The sequence below is a fragment of the Narcine bancroftii genome, chromosome 6 (assembly GCF_036971445.1).
Source record: "Narcine bancroftii isolate sNarBan1 chromosome 6, sNarBan1.hap1, whole genome shotgun sequence".
Classification (NCBI taxonomy): Eukaryota; Metazoa; Chordata; class Chondrichthyes; order Torpediniformes; family Narcinidae; genus Narcine; species Narcine bancroftii.
The window spans coordinates 147,301,682-147,324,822 of record NC_091474.1 but is presented as its reverse complement, the minus strand read 5'-3'; the positions used below and the strand labels follow the sequence as shown (position 1 = coordinate 147,324,822).

General features: G+C 39.0%; 1 protein-coding gene across 2 annotated transcripts in view; it reads right to left on the bottom strand.

Annotated features, from left to right (window-relative positions):
* Positions 1–15,816, bottom strand: part of slc66a3 (solute carrier family 66 member 3) — a 37,481-nt gene extending 21,665 nt beyond the window's left edge. Inside the window, exons 1-3 of one of the 2 annotated variants that reach the window (XM_069886302.1) lie at positions 15,744–15,816; positions 15,508–15,671; positions 15,234–15,424 (exon numbers count right to left, since the gene is read on the bottom strand). In XM_069886302.1, coding sequence (XP_069742403.1) covers positions 15,234–15,403 — 170 coding nt within the window. In that variant the 5' untranslated portion in view covers positions 15,404–15,424; positions 15,508–15,671; positions 15,744–15,816. Of the gene's footprint in view, positions 1–15,233; positions 15,425–15,507 lie in introns of both variants that reach the window. The other variant, XM_069886301.1, reaches the window with a different exon arrangement.
* Between the last annotated feature and the right edge of the window lie 7,325 nt (positions 15,817–23,141).

Genomic DNA, 23,141 nt, shown 5'->3' with positions numbered 1-23,141 from the left:
CCCATTGATGCGATGGAATATTGTAGTACTGGAATACAAGATGGTGCATTTTGGCAGCTGAAATATTATTGGGAAATGCATACAAAGAGGCCACCAGGTAACACACATAGCAGGCTCAAAAAAAAGCAGAAAATGCTGGAAGAACTCAACAGATTAGGTGCTATCTTTTGAGACAGTTCCAATCTGATGAAGGGTCTTCGATCTGAAATGTTAACTGTTTCGCATTTTGTAAATGTTCGCTGATTTTGAGAGATCTTCTTGCACTTTGCTTTTTTTATTTCAGAATTCCAGTATCTACATTTCTTTTAAATGGAAAAACTCAGTTGTTTAGATGAATTCCTGACTTACTGCCTGCCTGCTCCATAGCACATAGTGATGTTTGGTGCAGCGCTGCCTCATCTGATGACCACTGCATAAGGCTATCACAGACAAGGCTATCTTAGGGCAGAGAATTCCGCTACAAGGTACCAGATCCAGGCAGGATTTAATGTACGAGCCCAATTATACCTCTATCATTATCAATCATCTCCCATAAGGCCATTAATACCTATCAATGAGTACCTTGGCTACCTAGGAATAGATGTTCAGTTTCTCCTTTATGTTCAAAGGCCTACTTCAATCAATATGGTGGTCACAGTTTGGGAAATGAACAATAAGCTGCAGTCCTGCATCCCTGTTAACTGGCCATCAAATCAATAATTGAAAGAAATTGCTCATGTTTCAGAAACAGCACTGTGGCACTTATTTCAAAAGCTGTATATTCCACGATTAGCCTCTGGATTTCAGATAACATTAAAAAATAAGTCACAGTGTCTCTTCATTGGGAAAGATTAGAGTGAACAACCACCAGATTAATACATCCAATGACTGAATACAAGAAACTGAACCTGTAGTCAGTCATTCAGCCCCTCAGTTCCATTTTTCTGCATCAACTCCACAGCAATCAATAACCATTAATATCTAAGAATCTATCAACCTCTATTGCTGTTTCATCTCCCTAAAATGCAACAGCATGGGGACCATGACATTGACATCCCTTTGGGGGCAAGTCAATGAAAGAAAAATTGCAGTGGATGGAAAGATATTGATGTTTTGGTGATCGCTATTTCTGCACCTATGGACATTACTAAAATAAAAACACAGAAAAGCTGGGGAATGTAGCAGGTCTCGCATTGTCCACATGAGGTCAAGATATACAATACGAAGACCAGAGTTGTGCCAATGAAAGTCAAAGAAGCCATTATGGTAAAGAATGCTTGCCTTCATTGGTCAGGGCATTCAGTATAAAAGTCGGAAAGTGCGTTGCATTGGTATAAAACTTTAGTTAGGTCACATTCAAAGTATTGTGTGCAGTTCAGGTCACCATGCCAATAAGAAGGAGAATATGCAAAAGAGGTTCACCAGGAGGATGCCTGGATTGGGACGTACCAGCTAATAAGAGAGGTTGGGCAAACTTGGATGTTTAGAGGCTGAGGAGCAACCTGATGAAAGTCCAGTATATATAATTTTAAGAAGCATGGATGGGGTACATAGAGTATTTTTTCCCAGGGTGGGAATGTCAAATACTAGAGTGCATTTGTTTAAAGTGAAAGGGAGAAAATGGTTATATGGTTATTTGCGAGGCAAGTTTTAAAAAAAATGAAGAGTAGCAGATGCGTGGAACGTGGTGCCAAGGGAAGTAGTAGTTGGTGTTTAGATAGACACATGAACAGATAAGGGTACACACTATAGGCTGGCAGATGTGATTAATTAGATTGCCATCATGGTCAGTGCAGAAGTTATAGGTCAAAGGTCTAGTGCTGTACTCAGGGATTTATTATCAGAATTAATATCAGAAGTTCTTTTGTGTCATTCTGAATTCACAAGCAAAGTTAGAAATAGCGGAAGACATGTGCCTCCAATTTTCAATGTGAGAAGTTGCTAGGTACAGTCCGCATTGGTAAAATACTGTTCGTCCTCTTACTTTTTCCACATTTTTGCTTTTTTCCTATCAAAACAGCAACTTTTAGCCCTTCTTTTTCCCTCTGGCCTTCCTTTCCACCTTCAAATTTACTCTTTCACGCAAAGCACTGCCTGTTTTCAGGTGGCCAAGCCCCTTGCCCCGTCCTTTACATGGGTAGGAGAACTCATTGTTGAGCAGAGTAACACAAAAGAGCACTGACATTTTCTTTGCCATCCTGTTGCTTTATATAAAGCTCTGCTTTTCTAAATTTAGCTGAAACCTTTCCACTTGTGGCATGTCAACAGCCTTTCTATAAACAAACCTACAGATCTGAAAATACTTTTTTAATTTACATGATTGATACTGCAAACAAAAGTGAATTGAAGAAAATAGGGAAGCAGAGAATGAGGCAAGTTATTGAGCCTTGAAAATCTTTTTTTTCCTTTGGTCATTAACAACAACTATGGACTTAATCTTGTGGAAATGTTCTGCATAAACAATGCTGATCTAAGCATGTGAAGTCTATCCACAGGTGTGCATTAGTATCAAGATTCAATCAACACTGCTACCAAAAGAGTAATTAAAAAAAAAATTTAGACATAAAGCATGGTAAACAGGCCATTTCAGCCCATGAGTCAGTGGGAGGAAACCAGAGCCCCCGGAGGAAACTCACGCCATATAGGAGAGCAAATTGGAAAATAGTTTGGAGATCTTTTTCCTGCTACCAGTGTCAATCTCTTTTAAATCAAATTCACCTTCATATTATGTAAAAATCTCCAAAATTTCCAGTATACCTTCAATCTTTGATCGTGCAGGAAATTGACCTGATACAATTTGGAAGGTTCTTCATCAGATATCAATGCGAGGACTTAGCACTTAAGGTGGTATGTGAGTGGAAAGAAAAAGGTTGGGAACCACTGGTATAGAGTATAGGAGCTGGAGGTGATGCTGCAGCTGTTTAAGGCATTGGTGAGGCCAGGTTTCAAGTACTGTACTCAGTTCTGGTCTCCAAATTATAGAAAGGATACAGATAAGGTGCAGAGGGTGCAGAGAAGGTTTACAAGGATGTTGCCTGGCTTACAGCATCTGGATTACAGGGAGAGATTAAGGAGACTGGGACTTTATTCATTGGAACGTAGACGATTGAGAGGAGACTTGATAGAGGTATTTAAAATTATGAAAGGAATATATAGACTAGACATAAACAGACTCTTTCCCCTGAGGGCAGGGGAGGTTGGAACAAGAGGCCATGAGTTAAGGGTAAGGGGGAAAAACTTTAGGAGAAATATTAGAGGTGGCTTTTTCACTCAGCGAGTGGTGGCAGAATGGAACGAGCTTCTGAATAGAGATAGTTGCAGCAGGGTCCCTTCTGTCATTTAAGAAAAGGTTGGATGTGCACATAGAGGTGAGGGGGCTGGAGGGTTATTGGCAGAGAGCAGGAGGTTTGAGCTAATGGAGCTGTTCTAGAGAACCGGTGCGGATTCGAAAGGCCAACATGGCCTGTTTCCGCTCCGTAAATGGTTATGGTAAAACTGGCATCAAATATTTCCAACAGGGAGGAGTCACGTGATGGAGTAGTGGCCGGTCAGGGAACTCCAGCCCTCTCCGGAAAAGTTTAAAAAAAACACACAAAACACAAAGGGACAAACATAAAAATTAAAACAAAATGAAAGTAAAGGTGGGAAGAAAATGGCAGCGAAGAAAGAAAAGTTGAAAGCAACGGGAAGAAGAGAAGAAGAAAGAACATCGGAAGAAGAAGGTGAAGCCTTACCTGTCCGAGGAGGCCCGCCGCGGAGAGAGAAGCCCGCTCCCCAAGGTCAGTGGAAGTCCCGAGCTCGGGACTACAAAAATGGCTCGCGGAGCCAAGTAAAAGTACGCAACCGCGCATGCGCGAGGAGTCACACATGCGCGATGCGCATGAAAAAAAAACACTGACGAGAGGGGGGACCAGCTGAGGAGTCAAATCTCCACAGCTGAGAATGACAGCTGCAACACAACAACAGGAAGAGAACATAGAAAACAACGAGAACATGAAAGAAGAGAGTAAAAAGAAAACAAGAAAACAACAGATGACCAACCCAGAGGAAGAAGAAGAAGAAGAAGAACATAGAGAAATGGAAGAAGAAGGGAAAGGCAAGACAATGGATATTTTTTTTTAAAAGAATATATGGAATCAGTAAAAGAATGGCAATTACAAGAATTTAGTGAAATAAAAAGAAGAATTAAAAGTGCAGAAGAAAAAATGAATATGTTAGAGATGATCATGTCAGATATAGGAAAAAGAGTGGACAAGGTGGAAGAATGAGAAACAGCCGTAGAAATGGAAGTAGAGGACTTAAAAAAGAAATTAGAAGAATCTAATAAAAAAGTTAAAGAGACACAAGAGCTGTTAGCTCAGAAGATAGATATAATGGAAAATTATAATAGAAGAAATAATATAAAGATAGTGGGCCTTAAGGAAGATGAAGAAGGCAAGAATATGAGAGAATTTATAAAAGATTGGATCCCCAGGGACCTAGGAAGACCAGAATTACAGGAAGAAATGGAAATAGAAAGGGCACATAGAATATTAGCCCCGAAACCACAGCCACAACAAAAACCAAGATCCATTTTAGTAAAATTCCTAAGATATTCAACAAGAGAAAATATATTGGAGAAAGCAATGAAGAAAATAAGAGAAGACAAAAAGCCTCTGGAATACAAAGGTCAAAAATTTTTTTTCTATCCAGACATAAGTTTGGAACTGAAGAAGAGAAAGGAGTTTAATACAGCAAAAGCGATCCTATGGAAAAAAGGATATAAATTTATGCTAAAGTACTCAGCAGTATTTAAAATAGTTATTCCAGGGCAGCAAAACAGACTATTCTCGGATCCGGAGGAAGCACAAAAATTTGCAGAACAACTACAAAACAGGCAGAGAGATGTAGACATGTAACGAGAGTAAAAATGACCACGAACTATATGTATGTGTGTATATGGGTATATATATATATATATGTATGTATATATATATATATATATATATATATATGTATGTGTGTATGTATATATGTGTGTACATGAATATATCCGTATTTAAAGAAAAATATATAGAGTATAGATAATAATTAATAAGGGAAAGAAAGGGAAGAGAGGAAGTAAGGAGGGAATTAAGAGAGTGACCTTTGTTATATATGAAAATTGAAATCTTTTCTGGGGGGGCTGGGTGGGGAGGAGTTACAGTCACTGCAAAATCAGTTGACGCTTGCGAGTGAATTCACAAATCCAAATGGAGAGGGGAGATGTGGTTGCCCGACAAGGGATAAAGGGCAACTCAGGAAGGGGAGGGGATAGTGGGGTTAAAGAAATTTTAGATAGGAAAATAAGGGAAGTGTTTGAGGTTTTAGAAATGTTGTCTTATAAAGTGTTCAAAACAAGAAAGCAGAAATGGATAAGAAGGAAAGGTGATGATGAGGAAACGGAAAGGAAAGATAAACAAAGCATGAAATGGCTACGTTGAACTATATGACTTTAAATATTAACGGAATACATAACCAAATCAAAAGGAAGAAACTGCCAAATTTACTGAAAAAAATTTGATATAGCATTCGTGCAAGAAACACATTTAACTGAAATGGAGCACAAGAAATTAAAGAGAGATTGGGTAGGACATGTAACAGCAGCATCATATAATTCAAAAGCTAGAAGAGTAGCTATATTAATCAGTAAAAATTTACCAATTAAAATAGAAGAGGAAATAATAGATCCAGCAGGGAGATATGTAATGATAAAATGTCAGATATATTCGGAGTTTTGGAATTTACTTAATGTATATTCACCTAACGAAGAAGATCAAAAATTTATGCAAGATATTTTTTTGAAGCTAGCAGACACGCAAGGGAACATACTAATAGGAGGGGATTTCAACCTTAATTTGGATTCAAACATGGATAAAACTGGGAAAAAAATTAACAGAAAGAACAAAGTAACCAAATTTATAATTAAATCGATGCAAGAAATGCAACTTTTGGATATATGGAGGAAACAACACCCAAAGGAAAAGGAATATTCATATTATTCGGGTAGACATAAAACATACTCAAGAATATAAAGCTAGAATATTATCGGACCATTCACCCCTGATATTGACAATAGAGTTAGAGGACATCCCTCCAAGAATGTATAGATGGAGATTAAACTCCATGCTACTTAAAAGGCAGGATTTTAGAGAATTAATTGAAAGACAAATTAAAATGTACTTTGAAATAAATACGGAATCAGTGAGAGATAAGTTTATACTATGGGACGCAATGAAAGCGTTCATCAGAGGACAAATAATAAGTTATGTAACCAAGATGAAGAAGGACTACAATCAGGAAACAGAGCAGTTGGAAAGGGAAATAGTAAATATAGAAAAAGAATTAGCAATGAAGGAAGATACAACTAAAAGAAGAGAATTGGCAGATAAAAAAATAAAATATGAAACACTACAAACATATAAGGTGGAGAAGAACATAAGGAAGACAAAACAGAAATATTATGAACTAGGAGAAAAAACGCACAAAATTCTAGCATGGCAGCTAAAAGAACAAACTAAAAGAATGGTATTGGCATCAAGGAAAAAAGACAAACAAATCACATATAATCCAACGGAGATTAATGAAAACTTCAGAGAATTCTACGAACAAGTATACCAAACGGAAAACGAAGGGAAAGAAGACAAAATAGATGAATTTTTAACTAAAATTGAACTACCAAAATTACAAATAGAGGAACAAAATAAATTAACAGAACCATTTGAAATAGTAGAAATACAAGAGATAATAAAAAAACTACCAAATAATAAAACACCAGGAGAGGATGGATTCCCAATAGAATTCTATAAAACATTTAAAGATTTATTAATTCCTCCCCTCCTGGAAGTAATCAACCAGATTGATAAAACACAAAGCTTACCAGATTCATGCAAAACAGCAATAATTACAGTAATACCAAAGACAGGGAAAGATCCACTCGCACCAGCGTCATATAGACCAATATCTTTACTTAACACAGATTATAAGATAATAGCTAAACTATTAGCAAACCGATTAGCCGACTATGTACCAAAAATAGTAAATCTAGACCAAACTGGATTTATTAAAAAAAGACGAACAGCAGACAATATTTGTAAATTTATTAACTTAATTCATGCAGTAGAAGGGAATAAAGCTCCAACAGTAGCAGTTGCCTTAGACGCAGAGAAGGCCTTTGACAGAGTAGAATGGAATTATTTATTCAAAGTATTACAATAATTCAGTTTACCAGAGAAGTATATTAATTGGATTAAAGCATTATATAAGGGGCCATTGGCGAAAGTGACAGTAAATGGATATATATCAAAACAATTTAACTTAAGCAGATCAACAAGGCAGGGATGCCCACTATCACCCTTATTGTTCGCGTTAGCTATAGAACCACTAGCAGAATTGATAAGAACAGAAAATAAAATAAAAGGGATAAAAATAAAAGAGAAGGAATATAAAATCAGTTTATTTGCAGATGACGTTATAGTATACTTAACAGAACCAGAAATATCAATAAAAGAATTACATAAGAATTTGAAGGAATATGGAGAAGTGTGGGGTTACAAGATTAACGCAAATAAAAGTGAAGGAATGCCAATGAATAATGCGGATTTCTCAAAATTTTAGAAAGAATCACCATTCAGATGGCAAATGCAAGCAATACGATACCTAGGTATACAAATAAATAAAAACCTCGGCCATCTATATAAACTCAATTATTATCCACTAATGAAAAAATTACAGGACAACTTAGAGCATTGGAAAGACTTGCCACTAACACTAATAGGAAGGATAAACTGTATTAAAATGAACATTTTCCCAAGGATACAATACCTATTTCAGGCATTGCCAATACACTTGACAGAGAAATTCTTCAAGGAGTTAAATAAAATAATAAGGAAATTTTTATGGAAAGGGGGGAAACCAAGGATAGCACTAGATAAATTAACAGAATGGTATAAACAAGGAGGCTTACAACTGCCAAACTTTAAAAATTATTATAGAGCCGCACAATTAAGATACCTATCAGATTTTTATCAAACAAGGGAAAAGCCAGATTGGACTAGATTAGAACTAGATAAAATAGGGGAGAAGATACCTGAACATATATTATATAAATGGGATGAAAAATTGGTACAACGTAGGAATTCTCCAGTACTGCATCATCTGCTCAATATTTGGAAGAAGATTCATGTAGAAAGGAATAAAACAAATTACCAATTACCAAAACTAATACTGACGCAAAATCAGCTAATCCCTTTTACAATAGATAACCTTTCCTTTAGAGAATGGGAGAAAAAAGGGATCAAAAGAATAGAAAATTGCTTTTCAGGAAATAAATTACTATCCTTTGAACAAATGAAGGATAAATATAATATAACTCAAGATACAGTGTTGGCATACTACCAACTGAAATTCTACTTGAAGGACAAATTGGGAAGCTGTCTGAGGTTACCAGAGGGAAGTAATTTTGAATATGTGATTACAGACACAATGATAATCTAAAAATTTATAACAAACATGTACATCAAACTGCAAGAAAAGGAGAATGAGGAAACAAACGGTAAAACGAAACAAAAATGGGAACAAGATTTAAACATAAAGATAAAGAAGGAAACATGGGAGAAGTTATGCTTTGGAACTATGAGAAATACAATAAACACGAGGTTACGTATGATACAATATAACTGGATACACAGGCTATACATTACACCTCTAAAGTTAAATAAATGGGACCCAACAGTATCTGACAGATGTTTTTGTTGTAAAAAGGAAATGGGCACAACAATTTATGCAATCTGGACGTGTGAGAAAGTAAAAAAAATTTGGGAAGATCTAAACCAGATATTAAATAAAATCACAAAAAGCAATATACCAAAAAACCCAGAGATCTTCCTCCTAAGTAACATAAAAAAACAAAGAATTTGGACTTGATTTGGATGGTGCACAAAAAAGGTTTGTTAGGATAGCCCTAGCTGTAGCAAAAAAATGTATTATGTCAGCCTGGAAATTAGAAGATAACTTGAGAATATAACAATGGTATATAGAAATGAATAAATGTATTCCATTCGAAAAAATAACATATAATTTAAGAAATAATATTACAATATTTGAACAAATATGGGAGCCATACATGAAACACAATAGAGAAAACCTACCGGGGACATCTACCACCTAAAATGACAGAAGGAGAAGGAAATGAAAAGAATTGACTCAGTGGAATTTCTTGTTTATTTTTATTGAGTGACAACATTGTTTGACGTGTTTAATGTATCTTAGATTCTGTACTTTTAATGAATGGGAGGGGAGGTAGGGAGGGTGGGATAGGAAGAGGGAGGGGGGGAGAAAACGACACTGTATATATTTGAAAATAAAAATGTATGTATCTTGATCAATGTGGTTTATAGTGTGAAAAATAAAAAAAATTTTAAAAATATATATATTTCCAACAAATGGTAGTTTTCTATATAAATTTACAATAAAAATATATTTGGTAAAGAAACAGAACATCTTATTTACAAAATGATATACAGAAATACTCCGATAATCCCCTATCAGATTATTTGGAAAATCCCAATGGTTCAGCACTGACTCATCAGGTAACATTTGTATTCACTGGGGCCTCAGTTCCTGTGCTCCTTAAGTTTACCTGGTTCTGCTTCCCCCATTCTTTGAAATATATACAGGTGCCTTGTTTACTGTGTTTCCATTAAACTTACTGACTTCACTGTGCTACATATATAAAGTGAATTAAACGAATTTTGGAGTATCAACTGCAATCACATCCATTGGCCCTGAAAATCTGCCATCCATCACCACCAGTGCCATCAAATTCTATGATATGGATGTCATGCAGAAAAGCAGAGCTACATTTGTTTTTGTTATTTTTCTAGAATGTTCCAAATTGCAGGACAGAACCAATTTTATTCTGTCTTGATTTATTACCAAAACAGTAAATAGTATCATTCTATTTAATTAAGGCTGCATCCATCAAATTAAACATGCTAATTATTCATTTTTTAAAGAACCAGCTCATTCCACAGGAATGAAAATATTCCTCAAATTCAGGAAACTGCTCTGCCCAAGTCCACAGGAAATCCTAGAAAAGCAACCTCCCCTCCATCATCTTCATTTCCTGCTGCCTTGGGAATACAGCTAACGTAATAGAAGACACATCCACCCCAGTCACAATGAAGAGGCTACACCAGTTTGAAAACATGGACTACCAAGTTCAAGGACAGTTTCTTCCGTGGTGTATTCAGACTCTTGATTGGATCTCTCGTGTCCAAAAGATGTTCTCTTGATCTTAGTAACCTATCTCATAGCGTCCCTTGCATTATTTTAATGGCCCTTCCTCTGTAGCATTACATTTGTGCTTCTTTGATATTATCCACTGTTGTTACCTGTGGGAACATTTGCCTGGACAGCATATACAACAAAGATATTCACAATATGCAGTGACAGATGCCATTTTACAAGCACACCATTTAGAGGTCTCACACAAGGACACAGTACAATAATGAAGAGTTACAGACAGAAATCAGTTGGTATGAGTAAAGGCAACGTCATTTTACTATTCTCAAGCTAATTCAGGAGTCTGATAACGGCAGAGAAGAAGTGGACTGGAATCTGGTGGTACATGATCTTATAATCGTGAACCTTCTTCCTGGTGGGAGGGGTTCAAAGAGAGTATGATCAGGATTGGATGAGTCTTTTAACATATTGGCTGCTTTTCCAAGGCAGCAGGAGTTATAGATGCAGTTCATGAAGGAGTGGGGGGGGGGGGTTATATGATGGCCTGAGTGGAGCAGTTCCTATACCATGCAGTGATGCTTTCAATGGTGCACCTGTAGAAGTTGTTACAGGACATACCAAATTTCCTCAGCTTTCAGAGTATAGACACCATTGTGCTTTCTTGGCCGCTAGAGCAACTCAAGTGGACCAGGACAAGTCACTGAGATGTTAGACTTTAAACCTGCCTAGTATTTCCAACATAGCACTCTTTTTTTTAATTTTTTTTATTTTTCACACCATAAATCACATTAGCCATGATATACACTTTTTCTTTTTCACACATATAGGGGACTTTTTCTCCCCCCCCCCCTCCCTCCTTGATGCAGACATGGAGTGAATGCTAGCCCTCTTCCAGCTGGTCTATAACCAGCTCCTTGGTCTTGATGACTTTGAGGGAGAAGCTGTAGTTCCTTTATCTCATTTCTGTACTCTTGCATCAGTGGTGACAGTCTTGCGGTGTCACTAGCAAGACAATAAGAAGTATTGCTTTGCAGAATAATCCTGATTAAAGAATGTACATTAATTCCATATTCTGGATAACTTTGCAAATGTATAAAGTGGTAATATTTTGCAAACTGTCCTACTCAAATACAACTTGTCTAGAACAGCCATTCTCATCTGGGCCTATACCTCTTCCTCCACCCCCCCCACCCAGAGACCACAGCACATTAAAGGGGGACCATGGACTGAAATCCTTAGTGGGGGGGCATGGAAATTGAAAATATTATACATTTATGGGGGAAATAAAAAGGTTTTGCTGTTAGACATTGCTGTAAAGTTGCCAGGCCAGGCAACGTGAGTTTTTTTTCCCCAAGGTTGGAGGTATTTGAAGACAGCCGAGAATGACCTAGATCAGAGGTGTCAAACTCAAATTCACGGAGGGCCAAAATTAAAAACTTGGACTAAGTCGAGGGCCGAACTAAATATTTATTGAAAATTTTCAACAACATCTGCATGTTTTCTCTTCTTTCAACATATGTAATGTTAAACTTTTTCTTATTAAAATAAATGTTTGATAATAGTTTTGGATAAACTCTTTCCAGAAGCATTAACAAATGAGAAATAAAATATTCAATAAATAATATTTCTCTATAGAGGATTTGTCAAATGTTGCTAGTGTGCTGTCGAATAGTAAAATCTGAGGGCTATTGAGAATGTGGGAGAATAACATGATTCCTGAAACAATCAAATGGGTGACTGATTGTGGGCATGAACTCTAGCAGGGTTATTTGCCATGCCCTTTTTCCATTGGTACAGATATCCTTTGATTTACACACTTTTCAAGTTTTATGCCTAATGAGCTTGTATCCAGGTGCAGGACCATTTTTAACCAGGAATATATTTATCACTGTGACATGAAACTATTGGAAGATCGTTTTATCCTGAGATTAAAGTTCATAATACTTACTCAGGCCTGTGTGCGGGAGGGTGGGGTTTGCGGACGATCGGGTTGGACAACGACAGTGCAAGGGCATCGGCTCTCGCTGCAGGGCGGCATCTCGGCGGATCAGCGGCCCCGTCACCGTGAGTCGCGGGTCGGCTTGCGGCAGGGAGGGGGAGTGGGCATTGGTCCTGGCGAGGTCAGGCCCGAGGCCTCCGGTTCTGGGCGCTGGGAAGCGGCCTTGGCTTCCCCTGACACCAGCCAGGCTGCGCTGCGGTGGGGGGGCGGGCAGGGGGACACGACAGTGCGGGGGCATCAGCTCTCGCTGCAGGGCGGCATCTCGGCGGATCAGCGGCCCCGTCACCGTGAGTCGCGGGTCGGCCTGCGGCAGGGAGGGGGAGTGGGCAACGGTCCTGGTGAGGTCTGGCCCGAGGCCTCCGGTTCCGGGCGCTGGGAAGCGGCCTTAGCTTCCCCTGACACCGGCCAGGCCCCAAAACCAGAGTCCACGGTGAGACCCTGCAACGTAAACAGAGGAGGTAGGGGCGATTAGCAAGCTGATGCCAATGCATTCTGGGATTTATAGTACTAGCTGTGCATGCGCTATACTGGTGCGGCGGTCAGCGGGCCACCTCTAATACATTTTTGAAATGATCTTGCGGGCCAAATATAATTATATCGCAGGCCAAATTTGGCCCGTGGGCCAGAGTTTGACATGTGTGACCTAGATGAATGCGGAAAAATAAGCTTGTTTTCAGATGATTCTTTGCTTCAACGTGATTGTGTCGGACTGACATGGAAACAGCTTTGGTTATGAATTGCCTTCAATTCAGGAAATAAAGGAGACGTTTACCCCATATTTATCACTTCCACAAGCACCCTCGTTTTGGTTCGAGTTTTTGTGTCATGTAGTGCTAGCTTTTATTGAAGTACACTCTGTTCATTTTTTTTACATAAAATTTAGGCTGACTCTTGAGCTAACCCTTGTAAAGAGTGTTTTTGTTTTGTAATAATTACTTTTGTTTCTTCTGGAAACTATTTTATCCACGAGTTCCTCAGCAAAACAGAAATGTCTGCAGTGTTCAGTGGAATACTTATCATATAGTTTCATTACATCTCCACAAAATCCTTTTCTGCCCATGTGTTTGATTTATTTGCATATATTTTCAAATGAAAGCATGAGGCCAAGAAAGCTGAAACAACACTGAGAGACTGTACACAGAGAGAAGAAAGATAAACCCTTGGATTACTTCAAAACCCTTCAAGATAACAGAAATTAGAAAAGGATCTTCTTGTATCACATAAATGAAATGATTGTTAAAAGCTCATAACATTGCTGAGTTACTTATTTTGCCTTCAGTTCCATAATATCATGACCTTAAATGCCAAAGAAACTATTCAAGCAATTCCTTTGAGTAATTCCGCTGTTTATAGAATTGATGAGATTGCAAGGGATATTGAACAATCATTAGTCATTTCATTACCATCCAAGAAATTCTATTTACAATTAAACGATTCCAGTCTGCAAGAGAACAAATCTCTTCTCTTGGTTTGTGCCAGATTGTGGAAGAGATGTTTGCAAGAAGGATTAAAACAAATAATAAGGGACTGACCATTTTTTGAAGAGGTTACATAAACGAGAACAGTACTCCATATGACAACATAGCTGCCTGGGCAACTGATGGAGCCACTTCAATGGTTGGATGATACAAAGGACTAATCAGACGCCTGAAAAATGTCATACCCTCAGTCTTTAATGTTCATTGCAAAGGGAGCACTTAATGGCCAAATCATTGGAAATCATTTAATTCTTCATTTTCAATTGTCATAAAGACAGTAAGCTTCATAAAATGGTCAATTCCGGCAGCTATGTGAAGAAAATGACGAACCTTTCGAGATGCCTGCTGCTGCACACTGAGGTGAGGTGGGAGTCCAAAGGAAATCGTGGCATTTTGTGGCACTCTGGGACACAACTGTTTCATTCCTTTCTCATAGGAGCATGGAGAAAAACTCGTTGATACACAATAATCTCAATGATAGTAATTTATTGTCTCATTGATAAACAATTAAAAATATAAATGTAAATAAAACATTTTGGTTTTGTTGAATAGAACCATATTTTCAAGTGAGAAGCCCAGCATCTTTTGAATCCACTGTTGTCTGAGAGCATCAGAAATTGAAACAGGTGTAAGTCATTCAATACCTATGGCCCACTCTGCAATTCAGTAAATTCCTAGCTGATGTTGTGCTTCAACTCTCCTCAGCTTGTGGTTTTTCAAATCAAAGAAACTGTGGATTTCAGTGTTAAATATTCTCAAGCACTGAACATCCTCAACCCTATTGGGGTGATGTAATAAAAAGGTTTATAACACTCCATTTACAAGTTTCTGCCCTTATCAATTCTTTATGGCCTCTTGATGTGGTCATCCAACAAATATACTGCATGTGACAGGTTTCCTCCTGTTCAATGCATGGTCAACTGGTAAACATAGAAGATAGGAGCAGGAGTAGGTCATTCGAGCCTTCGAGCCTGCTCCGCCATTCAACGAGATCATGGCTGATCTTAAAGTTCAGTACCCCGTCCCCGCAAATCAAAGTCATGTTCAAGTCACCCAGCTTCTATCCTCGGTAAATGATGTTCCAACAGACTTATCACAGTTTTTGGATGTGCAACTTTATAAAAGCATCACTTTGATTCAAGTGAAGTTTAAGCCACAGCTACCAGACATGAGAAAACAAAGTAGATCCCAGAACTATATAAAAATCTTACTTTTTGTATTATGTTCAAGTACAAAATATATATTTTTGGGGGAAAAAAAGCACGTTTCGGACAGTTTTCAAGGGACAAATCAAAACCAGGGTCAAAGGAGCCAGAGGGCCGAAGGGCAGGGACCAAGCAACTCAAGGTGTTGATTGCGATCGCTCCCGGGCCGCGGCGCGCGATCCCTGACTGTCAATCAGCCCGGCGGTTCCTGAGCGAGATCCCAGACAAGCCGCCTGTCACTCACCCGGGCAGTTCCCAGGACTGGCACCGGACCGTCTGAATCCCCGCCCGCCACTGCCTGTCACTCACCCGATCAGTTCCAGGAGCAGACTCCGGACGCTGAGCCCCCAGGCGTTTTTTGCAGCGATGACTGTAACAATTTGCGGGAACTTTAGTATCATGCACACTATTAAAGTGCTGGAGTTGGCCAGCAAAAGCACCGACTCCAATTCCATCGCGGCACCTGAAAAGCTCCACATTGTCCAATGTGGAGCTCCTTCCTTTAAAATAAAACTGAAAATAAGCAAGGTTTTCCGGAGACGCCTTGAAATGAATTTCGGCCTCGAACACGACCCGTACTCACCAGGGAAATAGCGAACTTTGGTGGTGACAAGGAAAGAAGGGGGAAGAATCCAGCCTGAACCCAGCTCAGTGGCTCCGAGCGGCGGCTGCGCTGGTCTCTGCAGCTGGAACCTCGATCCGAGGGAAGTTTGACTCACCCGGAGCTTCCTCTGCAGTTGTCGTCTACTATAGACACCGGAAACAACTTTTAACAAACTGCCTTGACTATATTTCCCCTACCAGCCTCCTGCGATATACCTGGGACTGCAGCCTATTTCGTTCAGCTTCTGAATGGTCTTCCTTCTTTCTGAACACACGTTTGCTTTGGCATCCTCTATTTCCCATCGCAGCTCTCTCACCCCCTCACCTGGACAGAGCAAAACTAAGAGGTCCCCAAGTCCTATCTTCCATCCAACCGTCTACTACATTCAATGGATCACCTTTTGCAATGTTGCTCAGCTCCGGCAAGATTCCTGCAGCAGGGATCATCATTTTTGTCACATCTTGGTCTACCAACTACTCCCCATCTCATGGCATTTTCCCATGCAACCAAATGAGCTGGAATTCCTATCCTCTTCCTTCTCACCATCCACAGGCCCAGAAAGCAGCAAATGCCATGGGTCTCATCTGTACTGGCGAAAGTAAATACAGATTTGACGACAGCTCTGTGAAGGACCAGTGTTGAGTCCGCAGGGGTGACTGGAGCTTGAATGATCCACACCATGCCCACTTCAGGCTATCTATTTATGACATCCTGTATTTTAAATGAGGCCCCGTGCAAGCAGGGAACATTGTTCAACCTTCCCTGGCTTCCGATACGGTTTTCTCTGTTTAAAAACTGCCCAGGTTTCCTGTAATTTCCCTGCACTGTTGGCATTTTCCCACTTTTTTTGCTCATTCCTACAGCAACCTTAGTTGCAAACCTTCCACAGATATTTTCTTTGCCCTAGCCACCTTCTTACCCACCACCACCCCACACACCACCTTTCCATGCAATTTAAAACCAACATTTGTCTTCTCTGTCCCAGTTCTGATTTAAAAAGTATTTGAAAAGGTACCTTAACTCTGCTCTTCTTTCCATGGATCTTCCTTGACCTGCCTCTAGTCTTCAGGTTTTGTTTTAACATTGCTTTGGGAAGAAGAGATTTGACTTGCAAAATAGTATTGCAGATGATATTGTAGGGGTGATATGTATAAAGCTCTTTCCTCAATGAGTGTATTCTATTCAATAAACATTTAGCACAAATTATATTTATTGGAACTCTGAAATTTAAAATCCATGAACGGGGAAAGGATTCTTTTCTGCTCTTGTAATATACAGAGGCACAAACATTGCACCAGGTGGCAGCCTTGTCTGCCAACTGTCCTGTCTTAATTGCACTGCAGTCAATGCACAACCAAAGGGGTTTGGACTGCATGGATGGAGTCACAATTCAACTCAAATTTGACAAGTGGGTTTGAAGAACAGAAGCAGCCTATTTTAGTATGGGCTGTGTTTATCTCTCTTCTGCTGACCATCATATTTGAAAAATCTAAACAACCTCAGCCAGTACTTTCCCTTTTCTCTCTTTGTCACATGAGTTTCCTTCTGTTGCTTATCCAACATTTCTAACCTGATAACAGCAGCAAGCTATATGGTTCTCTATGCAAGTAAAAAGCTAAGCAGACTACTTGTCTAAACAGTATGAGCCAAGCAAATAACATTGCTGCAAAAGAATTTAAATATCACAGCTTTAGTGTCAGAATTAATGTTTTCCTCAGAAATATTCTGATTACAAAAATAAGCCCATTGTGTTCTTTGAAATACAGAGCTCTAATAGTGTATATTTTATTCACATATTTCGACAGATACAAAAATAATCTCAACTCTTCCTCTCACTTTTATATACTGGCTCTCTTCCCTCTCATTCCTGATGGAGGGTTTCAACCTGAAAGGATAACCATTTCTTTGCCTCCACAGATACTGCTCGACCCGCTGAGTTCTTCTAGCAGTTTTGGTTCAGATTCCAACAATTGCCATCACTTGTCTCTGTCATCTTTTATTTCAGTGGATCACAAATATTTTACACCACAGACCATCTAAACTATTCTTTTTCTTACCACAGTCCATCAGTGGTGGGGGCACTGGCAGGCTTGAGCACCTTCCCATACTACCAATGAAATTTTCATCATAAACTTTACTGCCTTTTTAAAAACATTACTTATTAGATCAGAAATATTTCTTTTTGCTGTTTTATTACCTCTAACCGATGGTGCATTAGTGATCGATGGACCACAGGTTGAGAAATACTATTTCGTATCAACGCCAAAACAAAATATCTGCATACTTGCTCACCAATGAGCATCATCTGTTGTTCCTGTGACTGATTTAGCAATATACAGCCACAATCCATTTCACCTTGTTTATTATTGTGTGGCATTTAGCAGAATGACCAATCCAATTACAAGAGGAAAGTGTGCTGAGACTGGAGGGAGAGGAACAAATGGGGAAGGCAATGTGAGGTGGTGGAAGACAGATTACAGACGAGAGAATAAGAGATGAATCACAGGATTGTGAATCTTTGGAGTTCAGTATCTCAGCATGCAAATGGTCAGTTATGTGGTGCACTGTTAGACAAAATCAGACACACACAAGGTAGACTGTACAACAGGCTTTAATCCGCAAAGACTTCCACAGAGCCAGGTAGACTGTAGCTGCAGCAACTCTGAGTGAGGCTTCGGGAGCCCGGCGCAGGCTTATATCCCAGAGGGTGATTGACATCCGACCGGGTGGGGCTGATCCATTCAGGCTGACTGATTGACAGCCAGCCAGGTGTTGTCCTGTCCCCTTACACTCCTGCAGGTACAGAGGTTGCCCCCTGCAGTAGGCCGGTGGTGTACCACCACAAGTTACTAAATCTTTGACTGCCATTAAAGGACATAGATAGCAGCCAGGAGAGTGAATTGGGGTGAAGCTGTGATTTTATTGAATAATAGAGCAGTGAGATTTAGTATGACCTTAGAACCACTTACCGGTATGTTTGTGCATTCAAAAATACTTGATACTTTCCTCAGAGTTGGTTATTTTTCATATATGTTTGGGTATAGGATACAAGCCCAGTTTTACCCTGGAAAAGGTGATATAAGGACCAATTTCTAGTAATCTAATGTTAACGAGGAAATAGGTAAATAGCTATTTATCATTTTCTGGGAGAGACAATATTAAAGCCAATATGATACTGACAACAGTAGTATTTCTCTTGGGGTTACAAATTCTATATCAATGATATATATATATATATATATATATATATATATATATATATTTAAAATTGTCAGGAAAGTAGCCAACATACTAAAGGACCCTTCCAACCTGTCAGGCAGATGATACGACATTCAACTCTAGATTCAATAACAGTCTTACCTGCTGCTAAACTGTGTCAAATAAAGGAGTCTTAATGAAATCCATTACAGTACAGGTACCATGCAGTCAATTCCCACCCCCCCCCCAAAAAAAATCAAACTAGTCAGACAGCAACCCCTCCTAAAGCTATTCTGGTCATTTTTTTAAAATTTAAACATACAGAACAGTATGGCCCATGAACCATGCCATCCAATTACACCCGATTAATCTACAATCTCCATACATTTTGAAAGATGAGAGGAAACCCACAGAGACCGGGGAGAACGTACAGATAGAGCCAAATTCGAATCTGGGTCGCTGCCGCTGCAACAGTGTTGCATTAACCATCATCTTGGACTGATCTCTGCTTCTCTCACAGGTTAATCTAATAATTTCCATACCATGGATGTTTGGCTCACTGGTCTGTAATGATCCCCACTGCCTTTGTAGAATAGATGAACCACAATTTGTGCTCGAGTTATCAGACACATCCTCTATGACCAACAAAAATTTCTGTCAGGGCCCCAGCAATCTCCTCCCTCACCCCAGTCCAGCCTGGGGTACAGCAAGTCCTAGGATCAATCCACTCTCCCCCACCCCCCTCCTCTCCCTGAATTCTTCTTCAGCCTTGGCCTCCTTCTTTGTGAAAGCCGATGAGGCATTTACATCTCACCCACACCTAGATACAGGTTGGCACTTGGGTCCGTAATTGACCCCACCCTTTCCTGATTGTCGTCATCCCTAAAACACTCAAAATACTTTAGGATGATGTAACATAATCTTGCCAGATCACCGATGCTATTTTCTGCTCTCCCCACCCCTCCCAATTAACTTTTTGAATGGTATGTATATCTGTATATCTATTTATCCAGACTATTGAATAGGAGTTGGTACCAATGTCCCAGAGATTGTTGGTTTGGCTGCTGTTGCAGAGGTCTCTGGCACAGCTGAACACTGGTATTTAATGGAACAAAGCAGAGAAAAGCTTCACTTGGTACTAAAGTTGTATCCGTCCTTGAACAGGGACCTTGGAAACATCGAGGAAAACTTCAACAAGATAATGTCATGCCTCAAACCCCTGCCAGTGACTCACTGGGATTTGCATTCCTGCCTGTAACTTTCTTCATTAAGCTTACAGTTTCTAATCTTGATCACCTTCAGTAACCAGACAAGAAACTCAGCAACAATCACCATACCATACTGACCCCATTGCAACATTTCTATTTAATTTCCCCATTTAGACGTTACCAGTTAAACTACAGAAAGACCAGAAGTGAGAGAAATATTGAGGAAGAAACTCAAGAAAGCGGACGTCGGAGTTACTGTACCACAGCAGGAAAGGTGACCCGATGCAGCTGTATCTGACACCAGTGCAGTCACTGGCAGAAAGCAGTGAGCTGATGCATTCCTTTCACAGGAACTGTGCAGGAAGGGGTAGGATAGTTGCAGACTTCTGTAAGTAACAAACGTCATATCAGTGAATTCAAGAATGAACATAAATATGAGACCAAAGAGTTCCTGTATTGGTTACTGTAAATAAGGGTTAGGATCATAACTGTGGCCGCTGCTGTTCTGCTCACTGTGTATGACTGGAATGGTTCTGTGCAGGTCACATAGCGGATTGGAAGATGACAACATAGGCAGAGTCACAATGTGGCCTCCAGCAGAGGCCATATGGCAATCTGCACTTATTGATGTGGAATGACAATGGATCTGAACAATTCTATTCACAAGAAAAATCCATCGGTCTCAATCTTCAAAACATCAAAGCAACTAAGTGGATGTGAAAAGGTTCTCGAGATCACCCCAAAAGATATGGTTGAATTGCTGTCAGTTAAATATAACTTACCAAATACTCATCTTTTTCATTATCTACAGATTAGATATTTTTACAATCTCAATTGTATACATTTCTTAAGAAGACTGATAAGAATTTAATTTATGTAATTTTTTTTAAACTTACAACCTTTCTAACATTTATGATATTTTGTTGGGGCGAAGAGAAGGTCCCTCAGATAAAATTTTAAAAGCCTGGGACAGGACCTTCAGCTTTTAATTTCGGAAGAAACTTGGAATGTAATTTTCAATTGGTTAATATCTCTTCTTTATGAGCCCACCACTCTCTCCTAATATTTAAAGTAGTCCATAGGGCTCACATATCCAAAGTCAAACTATCTCGTTTTTATGGGGATGTATCTCCTTGTTGTAATAAATGCAAAAATAGAGACACTTCATTAATTCATATGTTCTGGACATGTTAGTCTTGAGAAATATTGGAATGAAGTATTTCAAACTTTCTTTGCACTTTTTACAGTTAATTTTAAACTAATCTCTTAACTGCTTTATTTGGTATTGTTGGAGAGGGTGACATAACTTTAATGGCACTTGAGCTGCATGTATTAGCTTTTATTTCTATTATGGTTAGGCGGGGGGTGTTACTCAGATGGAGGGTTGTTACCCCGCCTAATCATGTTTAATGGCTACGTGACATCATGTCATGTTTAAATTTAGAGAAGATTAGATGCTCAATTTCTGATTTGAATTCAAATTTTCAAACACTGTGGGGATCCTTTTTGAGTTACTTTTATAATCTTTGATTTGTTGTGAAGGTTGAAGTGTTGACTAAGGAGATCATTTATCACTCTGATAAGAATTCTGTCTTCCTTTTGTAATGGATTTATAATTTGGGAGAATTTGGTAAGATTTAGAGTAGGTTACACACATACACACATTTTAAAACAGATCTTATTTGAAAGACTGAAGAAATACTAAGGATCTCTGGAGAATGTAAGCACATTTCACAAGTAGGTGCTAATTGAACTGATGTCATAAAATGAATGACCATTGTTTGGAACTGGAGACAGGCTGGCGACAAGTACCTTTCTTCAGGGTGCTTACAGGAAAGTCACTCCTAGGTTTTGTTTATCTAAGACAACAACTTGAACAGAAGGATAACTCCAGTTGTTTGCTGAAGAAGGTGGTGGTTTTTCAAGTGAGGGAGTCACATGGGCTTGTTGGCAGTTTAAATTGGAGAGAGAGAGAGAAGAGAAGCCCTCTCAGCTTGTGTGTGTGTGTATGACACTGAAAAGCAGTTGAACAGTGCAAGCCAGGAAGAGCTGGTTGAAACTGATGAAAAGTTCCAAAAGCAGTGGAAGGCTGGAAGTGCTATCTATTTGATGTTTCCCTTGAAATAAGAGAAACAGAAGGAGCTCTGTCATAACCTGAAAGAAAGAGGTTATCATCTGGAGAACCCTGATGGGGCAAGTTTCACCAGCAAGACATTGAGGTGACTAATGGTGGTACCTCAGTTGTGGACATCCTGGAACAACAAATCTTTCTCGGCAAACCCTACAAAAACCTTCCTGAGTGGTAAACATTAACCTTTCAAGCACCAAAGCCTGGTGAACTTTATACATGTTCAATTCTGTGCACAGTATAAGAATTGCCTGCATCCAGAGAACTTGGAAGAAGTGAGATTGAACTGTGAACCAAATAACTCTTCTTAAATTTACACACACAGTACATACACATGCACTTAGAATTAGAAGGGGGTTAATTTGGGTTAGTATAGAGTTGTTAAAGTTTGATTCTATTTTCATGTTTAAAGTTGATTGAAAATAATAAAAAAAACACTTGTCTTGGTGAATGTCTATTGCTGCTGGATTTTGGGGTCCTTTGTGCTCGTAACACTTTTTTCAGCCAAACAGTTTTTTTCTTACCAGTGGGTTTAGATCCATGTTTCTCAATCTTTTTCTTTCCATTCACATACCACTTTAAGTAATCCCTATGCCATCGGTGCTCTGTGATGAGTAAGGGACAGCTTAAGGTGTTATGTTGGTGGAAAGGGAAGGTTGAGAATCACTGCTCTAGATCCAACTGTTACTGAAATATTTTGCTTAAGAAAAAATGTAATTGACCCATTTCCTTTGGAGTTGTGAAACCATGCATATAACAAGTCAATTAAGTACGATTAAAACAGTGGTTTTCAAGCTTTTTCTTTCCACCCACATACCACCTTAAGCAATCCCTTACTCATCACAGAGCATGTATGTGAGTGGAAAGATAAAAGGTTGAGAACCATTGGTTTAGATTTTACTTTTTTATAGTAAAATAATAAAATATCAATACAACATAATCTCTTCAATTAAAATGTGGGGTACATTGGATAAAATGATATGATTTCAGTGTAATGCATCTTTTTGAATTTTAACATCTCCAAATGTACTCTATTTTTGGATGTAAAATTTCAATGTTAATTAAAAATATTGGAAAAG